The 22,380-nt window shown below is 42.0% G+C and overlaps 1 protein-coding gene across 1 annotated transcript in view; it reads left to right on the top strand.

The window, feature by feature from the left end:
* Window positions 1-1,247: 1,247 nt before the first annotated feature.
* Window positions 1,248-22,380, top strand: part of LOC139348484 (E3 ubiquitin-protein ligase UHRF2-like) — a 31,355-nt gene continuing 10,222 nt past the window's right edge. Inside the window, exons 1-6 of the mRNA XM_070988652.1 lie at window positions 1,248-1,581; window positions 10,002-10,397; window positions 12,263-12,582; window positions 21,227-21,445; window positions 21,693-21,802; window positions 21,947-22,133. Coding sequence (XP_070844753.1) covers window positions 1,429-1,581; window positions 10,002-10,397; window positions 12,263-12,582; window positions 21,227-21,445; window positions 21,693-21,802; window positions 21,947-22,133 — 1,385 coding nt within the window. The 5' untranslated portion in view covers window positions 1,248-1,428. The remainder of the gene's footprint in view (window positions 1,582-10,001; window positions 10,398-12,262; window positions 12,583-21,226; window positions 21,446-21,692; window positions 21,803-21,946; window positions 22,134-22,380) is intronic.

Below are 22,380 nucleotides of genomic sequence, written 5' to 3'. Positions count from 1 at the left end.
TACAGACTTGCCGGTGGCACATCAAGGAGGCCTCCAACTGGGATAATTGTTAATTAAGCAATTATGCCACGAGAGGCATGTGCTTTACAGTGATTTCAGCTCAGCTAGAGGGTATTGTCAGGCAAGGGGTTTTCAGTCCAATGTAGGTCTTTTTTTTTTTTGACACATAATAATGAAAAATTCCCTGATGTGCATTGCAGAAATACTTTGAGGGACACAGGCAGAGACACTCCCATGACACCGGGTTCTTTGGAAAAGATGCATTTTGAGGCAATTTATGAAATGTATGCATGGCCTGATTCATTATTTGGATTTTTATTTATTTGTTATTTGTGCCTTGAATGCATTATAATTCATTATTACATCATCACAGTAACAATATGATGTAGATTAATAGCATAGGAATACTGTACACAATACACAGAGAGGGAGAGGAACACAAGTTTAATTTTTGTCCCTCAGCTTTAAACAGGCTAATCTGACCTGATCTGAAGTGGAAAAATCTGATTTTTCAGTGAGTAAATGTAGCATGACGTAGCATGAAATGTAAATGACAGTGTAATACTACAAGTACATGCAATGCATTTTAAGTCTAAACTAAGTAAAACTACTTTGACATATTATCAGCAAAATGAACATAGAGTGTGAAAAGTAAAAGCACTCATTATGCAGCAGAATGGCCCTTGTTAGAATTACATTATTGTATATAGGATATACTAAATATTAGCTTTAGCAATGTGTATATGTGCTCATATTTATGCACTCAGATTAATATTCTCACATAAAATGCATAAAATGACAGTTTTTTTTGTACTCTTCTGCCCAGACAATGAAATCCAATAAAACCACGATGAAGAGGGGGGAAAAAATATCTCAATGTGCAGAGTGTCAGATAAATGCAGTGGTGTAGAAATACAAAGAAGAAGAAGAAGACAAAAAAAGAAATAAACAAGTACCTCAAAATGTACCTTCTACTACTGATCCAGTCATGCATTCAACCGTGGGGAGGCCCTGATTTGGGGGAAAATACTATATTGACAGGAAGAGCACATCCTAAAAAAAGTAATTGTCTCCAGACATATTTTATGACTCGATGTTGAGTGATACCACTATAATAGTACTCTACTTTTGTACTATAAAGGCAGACGTATCGTGTTTTGTTTTTTTCTAACGTTAAAGGGAGAGCTGTGCCTTTAACTGCAAACTGTGCTCGCTTAAACGTTATTTCGCGAGATTTGCTTGGCGCCGCGACCTCATGTGAGACACCTCCTGCGCGAGCCAGTCCGACGTTACCTCTGCAGAGGAAAACGCAATGGAGCCCTGATTATTTCCCTCCTCTCTATCTGCTTTCACCCCCTGGAAAACAACGTTCGCATCCACATTCTGCTTTATTGCTATTTATTTGAAGCATAACAGGGCGGTGCAACGATGTGGATCCAGGTTCGTACTATAGACGGGAAGGAGACGCGAACCGTTGAGGATCTTTCTAGATTGACCAAAATTGAGTCTTTACGCTTGAAAATACAGGACATCTTCAATGTAAGCCCACAGCAGCAGCGATTGTTCTACAGAGGGAAGCAGGTAAGCCCAGTTTTTGTGTCACCCCGTCATGCAACAGTCGGTTTTTGGTGCTTTGGCAGGGCTTGGTGCTGGTGGAGAGTGAGCGGTCCTCTGGTGTTGTAGCCGTTTCGGACCCATGCGAGCTTCCTGTTTTGACAGGAATTCGCCAATAGTTCTTGCGCAAGAGCCCGGGGTACGTGGTGTGCCAGCCCCCGAGGAAAAAACGGCGATATTACGTGGATGTATGGTCATATAGTGAAGCCATATTACATTGTTTTGGGCTGGCGCCGAGGAGACCCTCATGCAACAAATGTCTCACCGCCGTAGACATGTTTGTTTACATTGCCGCGAGAGAGAAAAGAGAACATCGCCCTCTGTTTCCACATGTAGACCAAAGTAGTGCAGTGCAAACAAAACAGCCCGCATCTCTCTGTCGCCGAAGAGCACTTGTTTAAGGGAATTAACAACAGCTGGATTTACACACTTAATAGCCATAAATATAAACTAATAGCGCAATATCTGTTTTGTGTTTGTAACATGTGACACCAGCAGCTCCGAACTGTACTGAGCCCATCAGTGAGCCCATCATGCTTGGGCATGTGGTGTATTATGATGATGTTAATTATAATTTGAGGGAGGAGGGGACTCGTGGCTCCACGTGCCTTGACATCCAAAAGCAAGTTTAGTTTTGTTTACATCCATCAAGATTATGCAAAGGTACTGTGAGAAAAGACAGGGCTGTCTGCTGTAAAGATGCTCACCTGTCATCTCATGGCCTGCCTGTTCAGCAGTGCAAAGCAGGGCTGCAAGTAAGGATTGTTTTAGGTGTCGATTAATCTGTAGATTATTTTCTCAATGAATCGATTAGTTGCTCGGCCTATGAAATGTCATAAAGTGTTGAAAATCGTCCATCATCGTTTTCCCTAAATCCAGGATGAAGTCCTCAAATGTCTTGTTTTGTCTTCAACCCAAAGATATTCAGTTTATTGTTACAGAGTGAAGAAACCAGAAGGGTATTTAAGAAGCTGGAATCAGAGGTTTGACTTTTTTCCTCAAAAAAGATACTCAGATTAATTAATTAATTATCAAAACAGCTGGCGTTTATTTGATAGTTGACAGCTAATTGATTCACTGTTGCAGCTCTTCTGCAAATGCAATATAACACACAGATGCAGTTTCTTGCTGCCAAGGCATGTGCTGTTTTATTTAACCCAGTTTCCAAACATTAAGCCTTACTTCTGTACCATATGATTTTGATTTGTAAGGGGATGATTCAGTATTTATGACATATCCAGCAAACAATTTCTGAACTCTGTTTCAGATCACATTTAACTCCACCAAAATGAGGTAGATGGCAAACATGTTTTGGGTATCTTTGCTGATTCAATGCCACAAGTAACCCCGTTGTTTGGGTCTGTTACTCACTATACTTGTTTGATTATTTTAGTGATGGAGCCTGTAGCAATGCTGAAGAGGTCCAGCATGAGATGTCAAATATTTAAGAACAAATACATATACTTTATATTTTTGAAGATTTGCTCTATTAAAATACTAAAAAATGTAAAGGGATCAGTATTAGCTAAGCCTTTTTATCATGTGGTTTTCAATAATACTGTAAATAAATGTCAAATATGTAATATTGATATTGTAAGATTGTGGTAATTATACTGCTCATTACATAGTTTGTCATACTGCCTTTGCATATAATATATGATTCAGACTTTACATGCTTTTCAGTTATAACACAATAATAAAATATAGTTTGCAGAATCTGTTTTAACAGTATTACCCAGAGAATTTTGTAATACATGAAAATATGTTTAGGACAGTGCTACATTGTCACTTTCTCTGGGAGGAAACTAGTCCAAAAACCACAGTCATTGTTCGAGACCAGAGTCTAAATTGACATGTCTTTGGTTGTTTTGGCTATGACCAGACTCAGGCTGTAATATTTAGTCACTGTCCTGGTGGGATGGCAGTTCCACACACCGTTAAACCACATTGTGTTAGAAATGTGATGATTCATATATTACTGTGAACAGATGTTCGTGTACCTTTTCTCTCTCCCACACAGCGATCGAAGCAAGTTTAATGTTATCAAATGCCAGCCGTTAGTGAAGACAATGGCATGAAAACTGTACGCTGCCGTCATGACATGGGCACATGTGTTTGTGTGTGTCATGGCGGACGGTTGCATGCAGCGTGCAGTCTCAGAGCCTGTGGTTTTACATTTTGAACACACACAGGCATATTTTATGATCTACCACACACACACTCGCGTTGTAACTGAAACGTTTAAAGCAGTAGATGCAAACAGTGTTTGGAAAATTTAGATCCTGCAACCGTAGATGTCGTGCTTTGATATGACGAAGAGAAGGTTCTGTCTTTCACTGCTTACGCCGCGTTTGTTCGAAAATATAAGCGTTCAGTGTATAAGAGAATCGCCATATAAAAGACAGGAAGACCGGCCCCTCGGTATGTGTGAAAGGTTAGCGAAAGCCTTCACCCTGCCAGCTGGTCTCTTAGTAATAAGCCGAGGATACTCACTGCTGGCAGGACACTGATGCCATGATTTATTTAGTATTTTAGCATAACATTACGAAGCTGATATTAACAGAGTATGACTCAGCCGGGCAGATGAGCCCCCGGAAGCAAACAGTCTACATAATGTGTTGATCTCACATTGTTTACATTTAGTCACACTTTACTGCATTCATTGTGTCGGGCACTATTAGAGGCCATGAAATTCCTTTATAAATGGATTTCTGCATTTTGAAGTTGTCTAGCCTACTTCCTGTTGTACAATTGAATGATAATGATGTGTCTAACGTTCGATTCTGACTCATACAGGCCTCAGTGGCTTCATTTCTCCCTCTAGGCAACAGCATTTTTTTTGTCAAGAACAATGGTTTAGTTGGCCAACCAAATAATGACAAACTGTTATTACGAAAAGAGATGGAAGATATTGTGTTACCCCAGTGCCTTTGGATGCAATTTCCATATTTTTACTAGTAAATTCATTTCATTGTTCTGAACAATTTTCTTAAAATCAACAAAACCCTTGTGCAGAAGCTGAAGCTCCTTAGTGACAAAGCACAAAGCAGGACTGTTCTTCTTTCAGTTCAACAATTTCATCAGCAGGGGTAGCGACAACATAATTGATTTGTATTAGCTTTATTAACAATCAATTAGCTGTTACGCTGGAGTTGTCATGGACTGTCAGAGCTGTGGTTGCAAAGGCTTGGCCCGGGTTGTAAATCCTGTGCTTCCTTCATTTCAATGGAAAATAAGTGGGGAGGGTAGATTAGGGGATTTCCATGTGTTAAGTAATGCAAGGAATGAGCCAGTGACATGCAGCGTACACTAGCTAGTGCCCTTACATGCTTGGAGTGGTGCCTGCGCTCTGCTAGGATTTGGACTTGTAGCAGAATAACTCAGTCTAATTCCCTTTCAAAATGGCGTCTTGTTTTTCCCTCCAGCTCGCTGCGCACGCTGCCTCGCCAGTTCAGAGTCATGCTTGCCCTTCAGTCGGGAAGGGTCTCAAGCCAGCAGCCACACAACTTTGCCTCAGTGTTTTTTTTTTGTTTGTTTTTTTCTTTTAAAGGTCCACATTGTGCCTCTGTTTCACTTTGAACAACAACGTCTCATGTCACTCACATTCACGAGCAGACACACACACACCTTCCGCTGTCAGTGCAGCCTTTCTGCTCAACGCCCACAGTCACAGTGGACTTTTCATTTACTAATTAAAAAAAACAAACATTTGGCCTCTTAATTAGGTTGTTTAAAGCTCAGCTTGTATTGCTTCAACTGTAGGGCTGTCGTGCACTGGTGCTTTTTTTCTACCGAGGCAGCAACATGTTTCATGTTTAAATAGTTGGGCTGTCGTCCACTGTTAGCTGTTGTCTAATGGGCTGCAGGAAAGCTTCGTTGGCTTGCTCTCTTTCGCACAGACAGTTGCTGTGACCTAGATATCATCACAATTTGATTATACATACATTGATGTTGGCTCCCTGATTGATGGGTTTTCTTTGGGTTTTGCTAAGCTGTAGAGGGAAGCAGAGTTGGCTGCAGCCATGCATGGAGACAGTCACACCCTTCTTCAACAGATAGGCTGGACAAAGAGCAAAGACAAAGAGAGGCACTCAAACTGGACTACAACTGCAGGCTTTCTAACACTCCCACGTTTTCATAGTTTTGCCACTCCTTCTCATAGTAGCTTTCACTTGCTTCGCGGTCAAATGTCCTACCTGTTATCTGTCAGCTCTTGCACCTGCATTGTGAATAGTCAGGTTTCCCCTTTTTAACTCAGATTACCAGAGGGCCGCCCGGGTTATTATGCTGCTAATTGTCTCGCATTTCTTGGGTTTAGGTTTCCTGTGTCAATAAAGGCACAAGTTTGCAGGCAATAAACACATAAAGATTAAAAGCACAATGTGTGGTTTAAAAAAAACAAAAGGGTCATCTCATAACCAAATTCAAAGGACAGAGTTGCGACCTGCTATCACAGGTTAGTCTGTCAAGATCAGTAGACCGTTAATAATTAATGCTTTCAGAGAATGGTAGAGGGTTGTTTACATCAGTACTGTTTGCAAACATAGCATACAAACTATTTGAAATTTTGATTAAGTAAAAGATTTGCATTTCTATTCCAACTCAGTAAGACTGGGGTCATAACTTAAAATCATTTAGAAATTAAGTCGTGGTCACGTGAATTAAACTTGCAAACTCCTGCTTACAGAGAATGGCATTTATATTTGTCCTCCTTTCCTCCTTCTTAATGAGAAAGTTTCACACATTTCATACATTCAGAAAAACACGTGTAATTACTGGGAACTGAGCATGTCAACAAGATCCCAAGAAATTTTGCATCTGTTTTGAAAAAACATTGTCTGATGCAGTTATTCAGCCTTTTCACTGTTCAACAAACAGTGGTTAAAAATTCTTCTTTTCGTACAGTGCCGAAAGTGCACAGTAAGAAATAACATCAAGTAACGAAAAGAGCTGCAAACAGACGCAAAAAAAAACAACCTTTGTCACCTTTCCAGGTAATTCCTGCTAATTAACTGGAAATAGATAGAATGGCTGTGGGCAGAATGGGGGATAAAAGATCAAAGATGGAAGGCTGGTAGATGGCAGACACACAGACACACCCCATGTCATTGTTTTTGGAAATATGACCTATTTTTTCTCAGCTCTTTACTAAGGCGGCCTGCGGGTGGAGACGAGGGTGAAGAAGAAACCGCGTAGGAGTAAGGGGTTTGGTCGGCCCTCCTGAGCAGAGGAGACTAATATCTGCTCTGCTATGAAATCTCTCCTCCACCAGCAGTGTGGGGCTTGGGTTTCACACATTTAAACATCAGCTAAGAGCTGGGCACTAGGCTGGGCACGACCACAATTTCTAAGTCTTTCAATTTCAGTGGCGATTCTACAGTCAAGGCAGAAATTCCCAGGGGGCCCCTCCAAACCGCGTTCAACACAATTATGTTTGAAATGATATGGCGCCAGAAGAAAATGTACAGAATCGAAATATTATTTCACGTGTTCACATTAGTAGAAATTTCAAAATATGAACATAAAGCACAATGAAAACCAGAGCAGTTGAAACCTAAATAAATAACTTAATAATTTCAGCATTGTCCTGAGGGCCCCCTGCTTACAAGCTGTTCAATTTGGGTCCACCTTTACTTAATGGCTTAATGTATTCTGATGTTGTTATGAAGGCATAGATACTAAGTGGATGCTGCTTTAATTTCAGAATGATTCTTGCATTAAGAGCTATTACATGCCTTAGAGTGAGATACTGTGTGACAGCATGTTGGCACAATTATGAAACGTAACACAATATTATTGCCAAATCTCTCCCCACCTGCAGTTTCTGCTCTGTGAGAGGCATTATTGGCTGTAGGTTTATCGTTGATATTAGCTGAGACAGAACGAGGTAGAAACATTAATCTCTGTCAACACGTTCAGTATGTTTTTACAGTATCTCAGCAGCCACAGGTCTTCTGCTCGTCTTTGTTCGAGCTTCTTTCTGACGTTGTACTTTGGTGCCCGTTACAATAAGAAATGAGCCTTTGAAAGACTGCCTGTGGAAATGCAACAGAGAAATTAGCCTTGTAGAGAGGTGTTAATTTTATTCCACTCAACAGTGTGATACACCCTCTCTCTCTCTCTCTCTCTCTCTCTCTCTCTCTCTCTCTCTCTCTCTCTCTCTCTCTCTCTCTCTCTCTCTCTCTCTCTCTCTCTCTCTCACACACACACACACAAACACACACACGCTCCACTGCCATGCCAAGGATTTTTGACTCTGATTTGTTTGAGCCTTTTGAGAAATGTTCAAGTCAAGTGTCTCTGGTTTGTCTTAAGCTTTGTTGTGATGTCTGCCTGGAACTGAAGTCTGCCTCTGGAACACTGAACAACATTTCACTGAGTCACATAATGAACATACCAGAAGCAATGTGTGTGGGGTTTTTTTTATTTTTTCATCCTGCATCCTTTATGATGAAGGAGAAAATGTCCTATCCTTGGTAATGTTATTCATCCTAAACACTAGAGATCCTGATCATGACAGTACTTCTGTCAAAGCGGTTTGACCTCCATAAATATATGAAGCATTTTTTTCTAACAATGCCCGCTTAGATGGTTGCTCTTTGTTTAATGGTTCTTCTGCTGGTTGTCACTGATGTCAGGGCTGTAACACCTCGCAGTGAGAGGCTGATCACACAATGAAGTCGCAGTGGAAAACGAGTACAGCTGCCATATTATTTATGAGGTTTGGTGCGGTGCATGAAATCCTACTGTATGTTGTTCGGATGCTCAGATCTGTCTCCGTAATTCTCTGTCCATCTAGCTAGCCAGTTCCTCTCAACGGTGAGGCTGCCTACCAGCAATCTCATTGTCTGTGCAGCATGTTTTCTATTAGTCTGTTTCTTTGCCTTTCTTGCCTTAATGCAGGGGGATAGACAATTACTGAGACTAAATCGAAGACCGAGTTTATGCAGGCAGACAGACAAAGAACTGCTGAGATAGACAGAAAGACAGACAGACAGGTGGTATGGCTGTGTTTGCACCACTGCTCCTCTGATCTAAATTTCATGAGACTATTAAGAACAGGGAGGGATGGGGAAATTACGCTTGCTCCCTCTACTGCTCTGCCGCTACGCCTCCGACCGCTCCCCTCCTCGCTGTCAAATAACGAAGAAGGGAAGGGGAGTGCGAGCGAGAGTTGCGGCCATGCTCGTGTCTCCAGTACAATAGGCTTGTGGGGTTGAGGGCTGAAATGAATAGCTGGGGTCTGTAATGAGTTTGCGTGTCTGCCATAAGCTCCATTCCTGAGGCAGTAGCTGCACTGTATACTTAACAGCGGATTGGTTGTGGTTGAAGAGTAGATATGGGTTTCAAATGGGCCCTCATCGTTTTTTGTCAAGAGCGTGTTTTTTAGAGAGAGGAAACCATTTTCTGATACCTACAAGCTGCGCTGCCTGATAGGGCCGCGCTGATGGCGGTGGTGGTGGTGTGTTGGTGTCGGCAGAGATTGTATACATGATTCAGGTTCATGGGGGTATGGGGAGGGGGGGGTGCTCTCTTTTGGTTGTCATAGCAACCCAGTCATTTCTTTCCCCAGCTACATCTCCTATGACTTGTAATTCATGCATTCATTTCTTTTATTTATTTTTTTCTTTCGTTTCTTGTCGAAAAGCGGTGTGGAATGTATGTTAGCGGAGCTGCACTTTGGCATCCGACTGAATGCTTAACGAACACGGCCAATCATTAGTGCCACGTTACCAGTCATGAGTGCTAAATGTTTTCCACCTTCATAAGAATAAAAATTTTAAAAAAAGCTGAATCAGTTCAGCACTTTGATGTATAGCCCTATGCGTTCAATCACTGGCTAAACATGGACTCATTTGAAAACAGAGAACAGATGTTGTTGTTGCAGACTCCTAAGCACCATCCTTTAACACCACTGGTGTGTTTAAACGCATGTAGATTCATTGAAGCGCCGTGTGTGTACTTTAATGTCCCCTGTATGCAGTTGGCCCCAGTAACAATACATAGTTGTTTTCTCACTGTGCTCAATGTTGTCTTCTGTCTTACGTGTTCTTTGTTTGTCCTTGACAAGCGGCTGAGTGTGTTTGTCTGAGGGCGCTCCGCAGCGCAGTGGTGTTCATTTCATATTACATGAGTGTCTATTAGGAAAGGAATTTGGGACCAGATTTATTAAAGGATGTCAGGTGTATAGTTGTTTAAATATACTATCTTTGGGAAAATTTGAAAATTTGATTTGAAGAAAAAAAAAATTCTAGTTAGAGATTTTCAAATTTTTTTTTTTTTTTTTTTGCTTTTGTATGTTGATGTCAACCCAATGCCTTTTTGGTGTTTATGACATTTGTGGACTATATTTTGGCTTTTTAATTTCAAATTTTTCATCTTTTTAGATGGAAGACGGCCAGACGCTGTTTGACTACAACGTGGGTCTCAATGACATCGTCCAGCTGCTGATTCGCTCACAGTCCGACGCTCCAGACAGCCCCGCTACCAATGACTCCTCTGGTGTTGCCTGTAGTTCAGCTCCTCCCCCTGATCCCAGGTTGGAGAGCCACAACTCCCCAGCTCCTGCCTCCCCCGCTGCTATGGAAACCTCCACCAACATGGACAATGACAGCAGCAGCGTCACTACCAGCACTGTTAACGAAACCAAGCCAGACACCAGCGCTACCAGTAACTCAGCCAGTACCAAAAATGGGTTCAAGTCCTCCAGTCCGGCATGTGACACCCAGCCCCCCACATCCAGCAAAAACACACTAGCCGACCCAGGAATTGGTGTGTACAAGGTGAGAATGGGAGCGTAAATATTTGCGATTTTGTATGTCCTGCTCGTAGCCGAATGAGAGAGTCTTTACAAGTTTTTTGCCCCACACGCCAAAATACTGCCAATTTGTTTGGATATCAAATCATGAACCAAGTGTATCTTGTGTTCCACTGTTGTTGAAAAGGCAAGACAACCTTTTAGAGGTGAAGTCTATGTGAATTCTTCATTGTCAACATGGTTTGGCTTTAGCTAGTGTCAAACGAGGAGTGTGTGTACTTGTGCAAACTAGATTTCATATCTTAAAGGGAAGCTTTGCCGATTTTTAGACCGAGGTTTGTACCATTACAGTGTGGGTGGTATATGCAAATTAACAATGCTTAACTTGCCTCCATGTTGCCTGAACTCAGAGCTTCCCACTCATTTGCAAACTACAGATTGTACTTTCCCATGTTTTTGTACACCTGCCTCTGTGGACAGTTGGATCAAGAGAAGAGCGATATTTTTACCTAGGATGACAACGGAATCATTCCAGTCATAGCGAACCCTTACTCCCAGCCCGACGAGCCAAAAGCAAGCACCACCCAATCCACAGTACGTCACCCACCAGCTGGAACATTTAGTGGTCCAGTGTGGCCCAGTGCATTCTGGTTGTTGTAGGTTTTCTACCTTCTCAGCAAAAGGGAATACCACAGCCCTTTTCTCTGTTCTCTCTGGTCATGTAGCACTAATTTCAAATCAATAAATGTCTTTCTGCTGCATAGAGGGCCCAGTTTTATGGAAAGACTATTTTACAAGCAGTGAAATACCTCTTATTTATGCCTTCCTACATTTGTATTTGATACTATTGTGCAGTGTTGCAGCCAAAATGACCTGAGCCTCCTTGTATTTATATCCTTGTGTGAACATGCACCAAATGTATTCTCATTATTTAAGGGCACTGTCTTTAGGTCTGATACCAATGACATGCACACAAGCCTGTGCCGGACATTACCACAGACATGCCACACCACATAAGAAACATGTCTTTATGATACTATCACCAGCCAATTTATAGATTATAAATAGACCAAACCCATATGATGGCGAGTCTACTCTACTGTGTTCTTCAGAGCTTTGCTGGCTGGCTGACCCACATGTCTCTGAGTTATGTGTGTGGGACTGGACTCATTTTGATGCCAAAAGTCTAGTTCACCATGCAGGGAGATCAATACTGTAACTAAGGAGAGGAGTTGTAAATTGTGCGACTTCACTGGATATCAAGGTCACATGCCTTTGCAGGCGCTAAGCATTCACTGCAGACTCAGTGAATATTTTATATGGTCTCACAAAGGAACACATAGCCAAACAGTGCCATGGATGAGATTTATTTCAAGACGTTTGTGTACACAAGTGTTTGAAGATTAACATTTGGTTTGAAGATTAACATGTTGTGTCTCACTAGGACACTGGATGTTAAAGAATTTTCATGCAGGGAACTAATGGAAGTATAAATGAATTTTTTTTGCATGTCTCAACCCATTTACTACAGATTGCCTATAACTTATATTACTCACATTACTATTTTAATGAGCTCCTCTTAAGTTCCAGGATGCAGCTGGTAATAGTTCACGTGAGCAGTCTAATGAATCAGTTTGCAGAGATTTATGACTTGTGTGGGAATGTGGTCTCGACTGTGATGGATTAAGAGTCTGAAAGTTGATTTTCACACTGCACTGACAAGTATCCTACCTAGGCTAAGAAAAACATCTTGGAAAATGTGATACTAATGTTTTTATTTAAAGTATGGGCTGTATTGCGAATGGTCTGAAATGTGGAGTGTTTCTTTAGACAACAGACAGATGGGATCAAAAGTGACCAGGAGTTATTTTTGCCTTTGTGTCTTCTCAGATTAACGAGCTGGTGGACTGCAGAGACGTCAGCATCGGTGCCTGGTTTGAGGCCTGCATCGAAAATGTGACACGTGCTCCCAAAGGACAGATTACGCCTACCAAGGGCAAGGTGGGCCGGCCCCCAAAAAGGACTAATGGAAAGCTGGAGGCCGAGCAGGGACAGGCCCACGGCCAGGGCCAAACCACAGACAGTAACAGGAATAATGTTGTGTTAAGCTCCGAGAGTAATGGAGCCTCCACCTCTCAGACAGACTGTACAGCAGCTACGGAGACCAAGGAGAGAGAAGAGGATGTAATTTACCACATTAAATATGACGAGTAAGTGATGACTTATTTTGCAGTGGGAGCGTTCCTGCTGCAGTGATAACAAACACATCGTCGCAGGTTTTTTAATAAGCGTGCACAGTGGAGATCAGATTTTTCACAGTGTCAGTGCAGCAGCATTTTGGTCTGGCGAACAGAAACCATTCTAGATGGTTGGATTTCGCAGTGCTGTGGCTCAAAGAGGGTAGTGCGTATGAGTGCCCTCTGCTGCGTTACAGTGCAGCAGAAAATCAGGTTTCGTTCTTGCTAATTATGCCACTGTTAAGAATGAATTTGCTCGTGCTGCTACTGTGTGGCACTCTAGATAACAATGTCCGCCAGTCATAAATACATGGTGTCTGTGTGTGCGATGTGTGTGCCTGTGTGCACAGCACTAGTGGCTGCAAGCATAAGTAACATTGGTTCAGCACGTTGGGAATTGCAGCCTCTGTTTTCTCCTGGCAGTCCAGGGGATGGAGAGAGGAGGTTTGTGTAGTTGATGCTACAATTTGGACTCGATCTCTTGCGCTCTCCTTTTCCAGCAAATTCATTCAGAAGCCCATGTTTCCATGGCAACTCAGGAGTTCTCGGGAGCATACTTCTTTGCTCGCCTCCTTCAGCTTTGTCTGTAATTGCTGTGAACATGCCAACATGCCTCCTCACTGTGTCTACCGTAGTGTGTGCCTGTGTGTGTGTGTGTGCGTGTGTGTGTTTCTGTCATGGGATGTTATGCCAAAGAAACTCCATCAAGGGTTGTTGAGCAGTAAATGTGTGTTTTCTTTTAGGCGCACATCATTCCCATTTGACATTCCGCGATCTTCCAAATCCGCTGTATTCTGCTTCTATTTGTCGTTTCATCAAAGGGGACAGGAGTGCTCCTGCAGGGACAATCCAATAATACACCACACCATCTTGTGTCCCCGCTTTTATTAAAATTTAATGAATTTGATTGTTTATTTGTTTGTTTGTTTATTCAGATTGCTTTTTTCGCCCCGTGTTCCTCATTCGCTTTATTTGATAGCTGACAGTCAAGAGAGGCAGGGAGCGGAAGGGAGACGGGAATCACTACAAAGGTCCCAGAGATGTCACGGTAGTGTGTGATTTGCATCTTCCCCAAGTGAGTCACAAACACAACCTCGGCTTTGTGTGCCGCTGAGACGCCACAGCTACACTTGCAAAAGATGTAAATTGTCAGCTCTCTGTTTTAGTGACATCTTGTCCAATATACTCCTTTGCTTTCTGCGAGTATCCGTCTCTGTCCCGAGCACCATTCCAGGTTTCGTCCGTCATTTTGTTTGCCAGCGAAAAGTGCAGGGTGGGTGAAATTGCTTCACCGACAAACATACACACATGCTCCCCCCTTAAACACCTGCCCACATAGTCTGAGAAGGAGAACCAGCCCTACCAAATGAACAAATGTTTTGCATGAAGCTGTTCTGGACAGCATTTCCATTGAATGCAATGAACCACAAAATCAAAGGGATATGTTGGGAGCACCTCCTCTCTGCTGCTCCCAGGAACTGCCATGTGTGTGTGTGTGTTTGTTTTTCTGTAATGTGTGTGTTGCTCCACAACAAGGCTCTCAGATATGGTTTCATGGTTAAATCTTGGCTGAGCTCAGCATATGTTTAAGATTCTCTGTGGAGAGACTAACAAATATAGACATAAAATGGGCAAATATAATTTCTGCTTATGTAGCTTTCAAGTAGACCGTTACAGTCGCTATGCAAATGGAAATTGGCATCTTGTGTCTTTAATGGTGTTGTCATTGTAAGCACGTCAATGCCTATTCATTTATCCAAGCTGATAAAAAAAAAAAAATCCTCTAACGTAATTAATTGATTTATTCATGCTGAGGTAGAATTCCTTTTGTGCACGGTTGGGATAAAGACTGAATGATGTCAGAATTTAGGGCTGATTTGAATCACCAAAAAAGTATTGTTTGTGTATTTTGCCATGTGCATTATATACTTTGTTATAAACAGCATATCTCATTACCATTCAGGGCTTCAAATTTGATACAGACTCCTCCTCCCTTGTGCAACCACTAGACAGCAGAATTAATCCCTGACAAAGCTGTAGATCTGTAGGACCACTGCTGGAAGAGTGTTTTGCATGTCACTTTATAAGCACAGGTGTAAATAGTAAAATTGATACTGGCTAAATTTATTCCATGTAGCTGCTTCAGTGTCAGGGTCCTGGTATTGTGTGTGCTGGTTGACTGTCACACTGTCATGGCTTACTGGGACACTTGAATATAATGGAGCCATTGTTCATGTTATTAGTAACACCTGCGCTTTTCTTACAATGACAAGTCAGAATATCTGCAGTGCAAAAAGGCCTGTTGCCATGCAGCACTCTGCACCTCATGTGAGAAATCCTTTTTTTTTCTAAATCATGCTTGATATGAAGCTGTTTAAAATTGGTGTTTTGGGAAGGTTTTGCTTAAAAGAGAGGCTTAAGCACTTCTTAAATGAGCTCTGTCTTCTAATTAGCAAGGATCATCATGTGCAGTGGAATAGATCTTACCAGTATCTAAAGCTGTGGCAGTTGGCCTGCCATTATCTGAGCATGGCTGCTACCTGAGTGCCGCTGAGAGAGTTTTATTTGCTGCAGTTTCTAATTTAGTAAGTGACAATGAAATGAGGATGAGATAAAGTTTAATTTCGGTTTCAGTTTAGTTTCTCGTTCTCATTCGCCCACTCTCTTATCTCCTTTTCCTCACAGAGCAGTCATTGTTTGATTGTTGTACCAGAATACTAGATGGCTGACATCGGCTTATTACAGTTATATTGGTATATGTGATCGTATATGTTGATAATATGCAGTTTAGTGTATTAGATTTAGGGCTATGTTTACTGTGACTGTAATCTCTGACATGGTGCTTTATAGGCCTTTATCACAGAGGAGATTTTGGCCTGTTGCGGTATTAAAAGCACGTTTGATTGATGATGGCTGAATTCCATTTAGCAGCTTCAGTTGCAGGGTGCATTCTGCTGTCTTTGCCGTCATTAATGTTGTTAGTAACACCTGCGCTTTTCCTGCTTAGACAAGTCGTCAAATTGAGCATGCAGTGCATTTCAGCTGCATAGTGCGTGGCTTCTGTGTATGAGAGAAATGCCCGGATGTTGACCAGATTAGCAAGAATTTCTGGGTGTGCAGCGTGAGCTAGCTCATGCAGCCCAAAATGCATTGCATGTCTTCAGACTGTCCAGTGGCGGACTGTGAGGCAGCACCACATTGTAGGCTTAAAATAATACTGGAAAATATTAGATTGTGTGGAAGATTTTTGGAACATTTGTGATAAACAGATTTTATTCAACAGTAGCTCTGAGCTGTAATGTTGTGATCAATACAGTCATGTGATGCAGAGAAGAAAAGGCCTATTGGTCACCTGTGTATGTTAGCTTACGTAGATTTTGGAGATATGGGAGTTAGTTGAAGAGATCTCTGTTGTCACATTATAATAACAGGCTCCAGGTTGAAAATCAGTAAGTTAAAGTTGGCGCTTTAAGACCTGAAGTTCGCCTCTAATGTCTGTCAAATGTCTGAACTTTAAATATTCTCATTTTAAGATTAAAGTAATTTAGATACGTATTTTTCAAAAGTTGCACCTTCACATTTTGGCCTCAATCACGAACAAAACTGAGGTTATGAGAGACTGCACTCGCTTTCCCTCACCACTGTGAAGCAATTATATGCTTCTTGTTTAGTGTCAAAGTAAGTTCTGACTCAGCTGCTTATCAGCAAATTGAGGATTTCTCATTTTCTCTGTTGCCTTTCTCCCGTCTTACAGGGACTTCAGCTAAGCACACGAAGTGCTAATGATGGTTTCAAAACCGAGAAGACTGTGAGAGCCTTTCTGTCGATAAGACATGTTGCTTCAATTTCACAACTGATTAAATATGTTTCTACGTTTTGTTTTGGTACACTATGCATTGATAAGAGTGTTGACATGATTTGGTTTTCTTGTGCGCCTCAAAGTCTTCCTTCTTTCCACAACTCAAGGAAAGTTACATTTTCTACTTACTACCAGGCTCTGGGTCTAGCTGCTGCGACAGCGTAGGCGTAGTTAAGTTAGCTCTGTGTGGAGATATAATACTGATGCTGCAAATGTTTGATTTCATACCTTCAGGCTTTCATCTGAGGTTGTTTTTAGGGCGTCTCATATCTGCAGGTGGAATAACTCGAGCAGTGTTTCAGAGGAAAATACTGTATTTTGTTTGTGTTGTTAGCAGTCGGCCTGAAGGAGGAGCAGATGATATGAACTTGTGAGGTGTACGGCACAGGTTTGAAAACCACTAAAACAAGTCTGTGATTTGTTTATTGAGAATATTAGTGAATGTTATTATAAAAGCATCCTTTTGTGTGGATGCCAACGTGCTTTGCTTCTGATAAACGTTTCATTGATAAGTGCTCAGGGGATTTGCCTTCATTAGAACCAGACTGATAAATCGGCTTGTATTGACTTAATACTTTTTTTTTTTTTTACATCTGAAGCTTCTATTGAGGTTCTTGAATGAAGCTTTAAATGTCAGTTATCATATTTTAAGATGTCATCGCTGAAAAAAAAAAGAAAAAAATCCTCAATTTGATTAGAGTGATTCATTAGATTTCTTTAATATATGGACATTATTTCATTAATATAACTCCTCATTTTCATCAACATAAGTATTTGTAGGCAGCAGGCTGATCCTTTTTGTAACAACTGTATTAATGTACTGTAATCGTGTGAGGACCAAAATAGATTTTTTTGTTATTGTGGTTATATAAATGTCATTTATGGTGCCCGTTCAAACAGGTGCGAGTCTCCCTTTGTCTCTGGCAAGCGTGAGAGAAAAGATCATTATTACATCTTTTGGGTCATAGGATCAAAACCCCTGAGTGTATGTAACCGTGCAAGGGTGTATTTTATGTCTTATGAATCCAAGTTTACACACACCAGAAGAGTATTGTGGTATTTCTTCATTCAAAGGTTACAGCGGTCTAACTTTAACATCTTAGCATCTTAGAATTCACTAGAGATGGATGAACTTGAAAGCAACATCCATAAAGAGCGGCCTCCCTCTACCCATCGACCATTAGCGGTAGCAGCACTGATGTCTCTTACTGAATCGGTGCCAGAAAATGTTTGGCAGCTGTTGTCGGGGTCAGAGTGATCCAAAACAATACAGACCAGTGTTTTCTGTTCTTCTGGTCATTGCATGTATCTGGTCTGAATATATGTTATTAGAGTCATCGTTTGTAGTCCGTCTTCAGATGGCTAGAAAAAAATGTAAAGGATCCCAAGTAATAGCATTGTAATTATTGTATATTATAACATACATGCATACATGTTCTGTCAGATGCCAGAAAAAAATAACAGACGAAACTAGCAAAAGCTTTCTCATGCATGTATCATATTTCAGGCCCAGTAATCTCTGTTACATTGATCAGAGACAGTGGACAGTCAACGATTCTCCATTAAGATGATTGTTGTGCATCCATTATTTGATCCTGCTGCCCTTTAATGAGTATGGAAGGAATGAGTCAGAGTGTCTGTCGCTGAAAGTCCACACTGCTAAAATGAAACATAACTATCTATTTTCTATCACATCAGGCTTTAAAAGGTATTTTTTGTGTTGTTTTATGATCAGTCTTTCTGCACCCGTAGGTGAATGTTCATGGATCTAAAGCGGGCCCACTGTACAACAGCACAGAGAGCGTGAGCTTGTGTGGTCTTAGACTCGGCTACTTCTGCTCCCCTTGTGTTACTCCATGTTCCCCTTCTGTTCGTGCTGAGTCCCATTGTGCTCCGAGGTTGATATTCCTCTCCTGTGCGCGTGTGTACGCATGTGCATGCTGATGTGTGTCTGTGTGTGTTTGTGTTGCTTGTATTCAGCCCCCCTCCACCCGACCCTACCCACAACTGCAGTAATCCCTAGGGCCTAAAAAAGGAAATCCCTCCACTGTGTCCCAGCCTCCTCTTCCTGGGAGTACGAGCTAGTTGTGCGGTACAACTCTTAGCAGTCTGCCATTGTAGACGCTCTTCAGTCAATTTACAAAGGCTTAAAATATGCGGCTTACTCTTCTCTGTAAGAAAGTGAAGCATAAGTAGTGCATATGTACTGACTTGAGAAAATCTTAAATGGCGGGTATCATAGTCATTTTATGCCTTAGCTCAACAGGCCATCATTGGTTCTGTGTAAGTGCAGACTGTTCCCAGTTTAGGCTCAGCTTTCCCTCAAACACACACACACACACACACACACACACACACACACACACACACACAATGCTCGCTCATGCACACAATTCTTTCCTTCCCCCTTCACCCCCCACCGTGTGAGCGGACCTGAATGTGCAGTTCAACTTCAGCGCTAACACACTGTTCATCTGTAAGCGTAATTCCAACTTTTGGCAAGCGAGCGAGCTGTCAATTCATCTCTGGGTCTGGCCTGATCCTTACAGTTAATGATGATTGGCAGGCAGGAAATGCGCACAGTTAACCTCAATACCTCCACTGCAAATTTGCGAGACAAGAATACATTTCACGCTTGTTCAGGTCTTCTTTTGGCGAAGGAGGAAACATTTTGAATTGGACAAAATGTGCCACTGGTTAGGGGCGTTCGACACTAAAATACACAAACTCTTGTCACCATCAGAAGACTTTCAAGACTTGTGTATTCGGTGACTGGTCTTTGTTCATGCATTTAAGGAACGGTTTGACATATTGAGAAATACTCTATTTCACTTTCTTGCCAATAGTTGGATGAAAAGATTGATTCCACAGTCCTGTCTGGATGGTTGTGAAGCTCCAGCCAGGAGCTGGTTAGCTTAGCTTAGCAAAAAGACTGGAAACAAGGGGAAAACAGCTAGCTTGGCCCTCTCCAAATGTAACAAAATCTGTCGGCTAACACCTCTAAAGCATGCTTGTTTGTTTAATCTGTCCAAAAACTGGAGTGTAAAAACAACATGCTGTGGTTTTATGGGCCGTTATGTGCCAGACTATTTCTTGGCCAGGTGCAGTTACTGTCTGGTGTCACCGTTGGTTGCCTGGCAGCCTCTCGGTGATGTCAAGATGACAAGCCTAGCATTGTCAAAAGGAGGCAAACAAGAGGATTTGCCATAATGTCAAACTTTTTCTTTTAAAGACCCGTCAGTCATCTTGTTTGAGGTAACAGGTTTAAATCACTTGTTTGGATTTTTGTAGAGGTATATATATATATATATATATATATATATATATATATATATATATATATATATATATATATATATATATATGGATGGATGTTTTATTTATCTGAATCCCGCCATTACTACGTATTTGTTTATCTTAATCATCTTGAGTCACCTCACCTTTCGTCGCTCTGCTGCCGCTGAAGGGGGTAGAGGGTGCAGCATTTCGCAGAAATGATGCTGGGAACGTTTGACTTTGTCAATTGAGCACAAATGATAAACAGTGAATATAATGATGGAACTGTGGAGAAAACAGCATCAGTAAGGATCTTCTGAACATTTGTAATTTGGCAAAGGAATGTGGAGAAAGCTGTGGACTGATTCCTGTCTATACAGTATGTATCTGTATGATAAAGGCCAAAGCTTTACTAAACTAGTGAGAGCAGGGTTTTGCTAATGGCAGTGAAGTCGCTGTATTACATGTATTATGTTCTGTGAAGATTCACAGGGAGGTGGAGGGCCACAGTAGTAAAAAAAAAATACTGCTTCGCTCCAAAACGCAGTCAGAAAGCTGCTGTGCGCCTCATGGTATGGAGAGGCGAGTCTTTGAGAAGCTATCGTATGTGAATGGATTTTGCTTTGTAGAAGAAAGTGGGGTAAAGTCATTCATGTAACTAATTATCTTAGCTTTCTGTGTCAGAAACTCCTATGGACTGTGTAGGAGCTGCCAGGGAAAAAATAATATTCCATCTGTGGAATTTGTCCTGAAGACATGATGTGTAAAACTAGTCCAGTCTAAATTTAAACCCATACATTTATTGGTAAAAGAATTTCTGTCCTCAACTCACTCACACTAAAAACTGTTTTTAAATAGTAGTAGTAGACCCGTGCTTGAACTTTGTCAAATTGCTAAACAAAAAATAACATTTTGTGACAGCAGCTGTATTTCATTTGCGCTGTGTTCACTTTTGTATAAACTGAGCTGGGTCTGTAGGTTACACCACCATTACATGCTGTGGTTCTGGACAGAACAATTCTGAATCAAACTGCCAGCTTCTTATAAACACCATTTGGCTTTCTGTGCAAAATCCACCTCTGTTGCAGTTTTTGCCCCTCTGTGCTTGTGTGGGCTTCTGCAGACTTGCATGGACCTGCATGTTCCTGCACAGAGAGGCTTATATTGCTTATCAATGATGCAGTCTGGGACTTCATGCGTTGAGCTGTTAAGTAGTTCACATCCATCTGTTTTCACAGAACATGGTGTTCTGAATGGCCGCTTTTGATGAGGATTATTATACTTTTCACACAATTTTACTCTTCCAGCCATTAGGATACAATTAATGTCAAGTGCTCGGTAGTAGCAACCATAGCCCTGTCCTTGTTTTAGTAGATAAAAGAGCAGTGTGAAAATGAGGCTGATGACAGCAGCCGGCATAAAGACGTCACACGCCTTCACCCACCTAACCCCCTTCCTTCTCTCTTCTTCTTTCTGCCCCAGCTACCCAGAGAACGGTGTGGTGGAGATGCGACCGGTGGATGTGCGGCCCCGTGCCAGGACCCTGCTGCGGTGGGACCAGCTGCACGTGGACATGCATGTAATGGTCAACTACAATATGGAGACACCCGACGAGAGGGGCTTCTGGTTCGACGCTGAGGTTCAGAGCATCAACCAAACCACCCGCACCAACAAAGAGCTCCGAGTCAAGATCCTCCTGGGGTGAGGATCTGCCTTCCTAGGTGGGAGGGTGATGCGTTGGGCGTAGGGGGATGATTGCTGTGTTGTTTCCTTCATTAAAGTATCTGCTTTGCCAGATTTTCTTTTTGTTGCTTGCCAAGATGTAAAATGTAATGTTTCTGTGTTTGACCCCCTTCCACCCTCTGTAACACACTCGATCACACATCTTTCCTCTCTGGTTTTCCTTCTTTGTGCTTTCATGTTTCCCCCTCCCTCTCTCTCCCTCCAGGAGTCCTGGAGACGTAATCGGGGATTGCAAAGTTCAGTTTCTGGATGAAATCTACCAGGTGGAGAAACCAGGAGCTCGTGCACTCTCAGCTGCAGATGGACAATTTAAACGTATGCAGAAACTCATAAACCTACCGTGAAAATAGTTGTAAAACTTGTGTATTTTAGCGCAGTCAGACCATAAAATCATCTTCAAGTTTCTGTTTAAACATGTGCACGTATGTATGCATGTGTCCCTCTGGTCCTTGGATCTAGGAAAGAGCGGGCCGGAGTGTAAGCACTGCAAGGCTGATCCTGACGCTGAGTGTCGCTTCTGCTCCTGCTGTGTTTGCGGCGGGAAGCAGGATGCTCACATGCAGCTGCTGTGTGATGAGTGTAACATGGCGTTCCACATCTACTGCCTCAACCCGCCGCTAGCCACCATCCCGGATGACGAGGACTGGTGAGAGAGAGCTCAGCAATTAGCCACAACATCCTGCGCTTCACAGTCGATTTGAGATGGCTGATTGGTGGTGTTCGGCATGAGCAGGCGCGTTTAAGCAGTAATTAAGGGGTGATTGAGGTTAAAATCAATATAGAATAATGACACAACGCAGTCACAGGTGTGAGTTTATGTAATCCAGCTTTGTCACTGAGAGGAAGAGCCCCACCCTCCATTTCTGTGTCATGCATGTTTTGCTTGATGGAAC

Source organism: Chaetodon trifascialis, chromosome 20 (assembly GCF_039877785.1).
Source record: "Chaetodon trifascialis isolate fChaTrf1 chromosome 20, fChaTrf1.hap1, whole genome shotgun sequence".
NCBI lineage: Eukaryota > Metazoa > Chordata > Actinopteri > Chaetodontiformes > Chaetodontidae > Chaetodon > Chaetodon trifascialis.
Note: the sequence above shows the minus strand (reverse complement) of the source record. Positions and strands in the feature narration are given on the sequence as shown.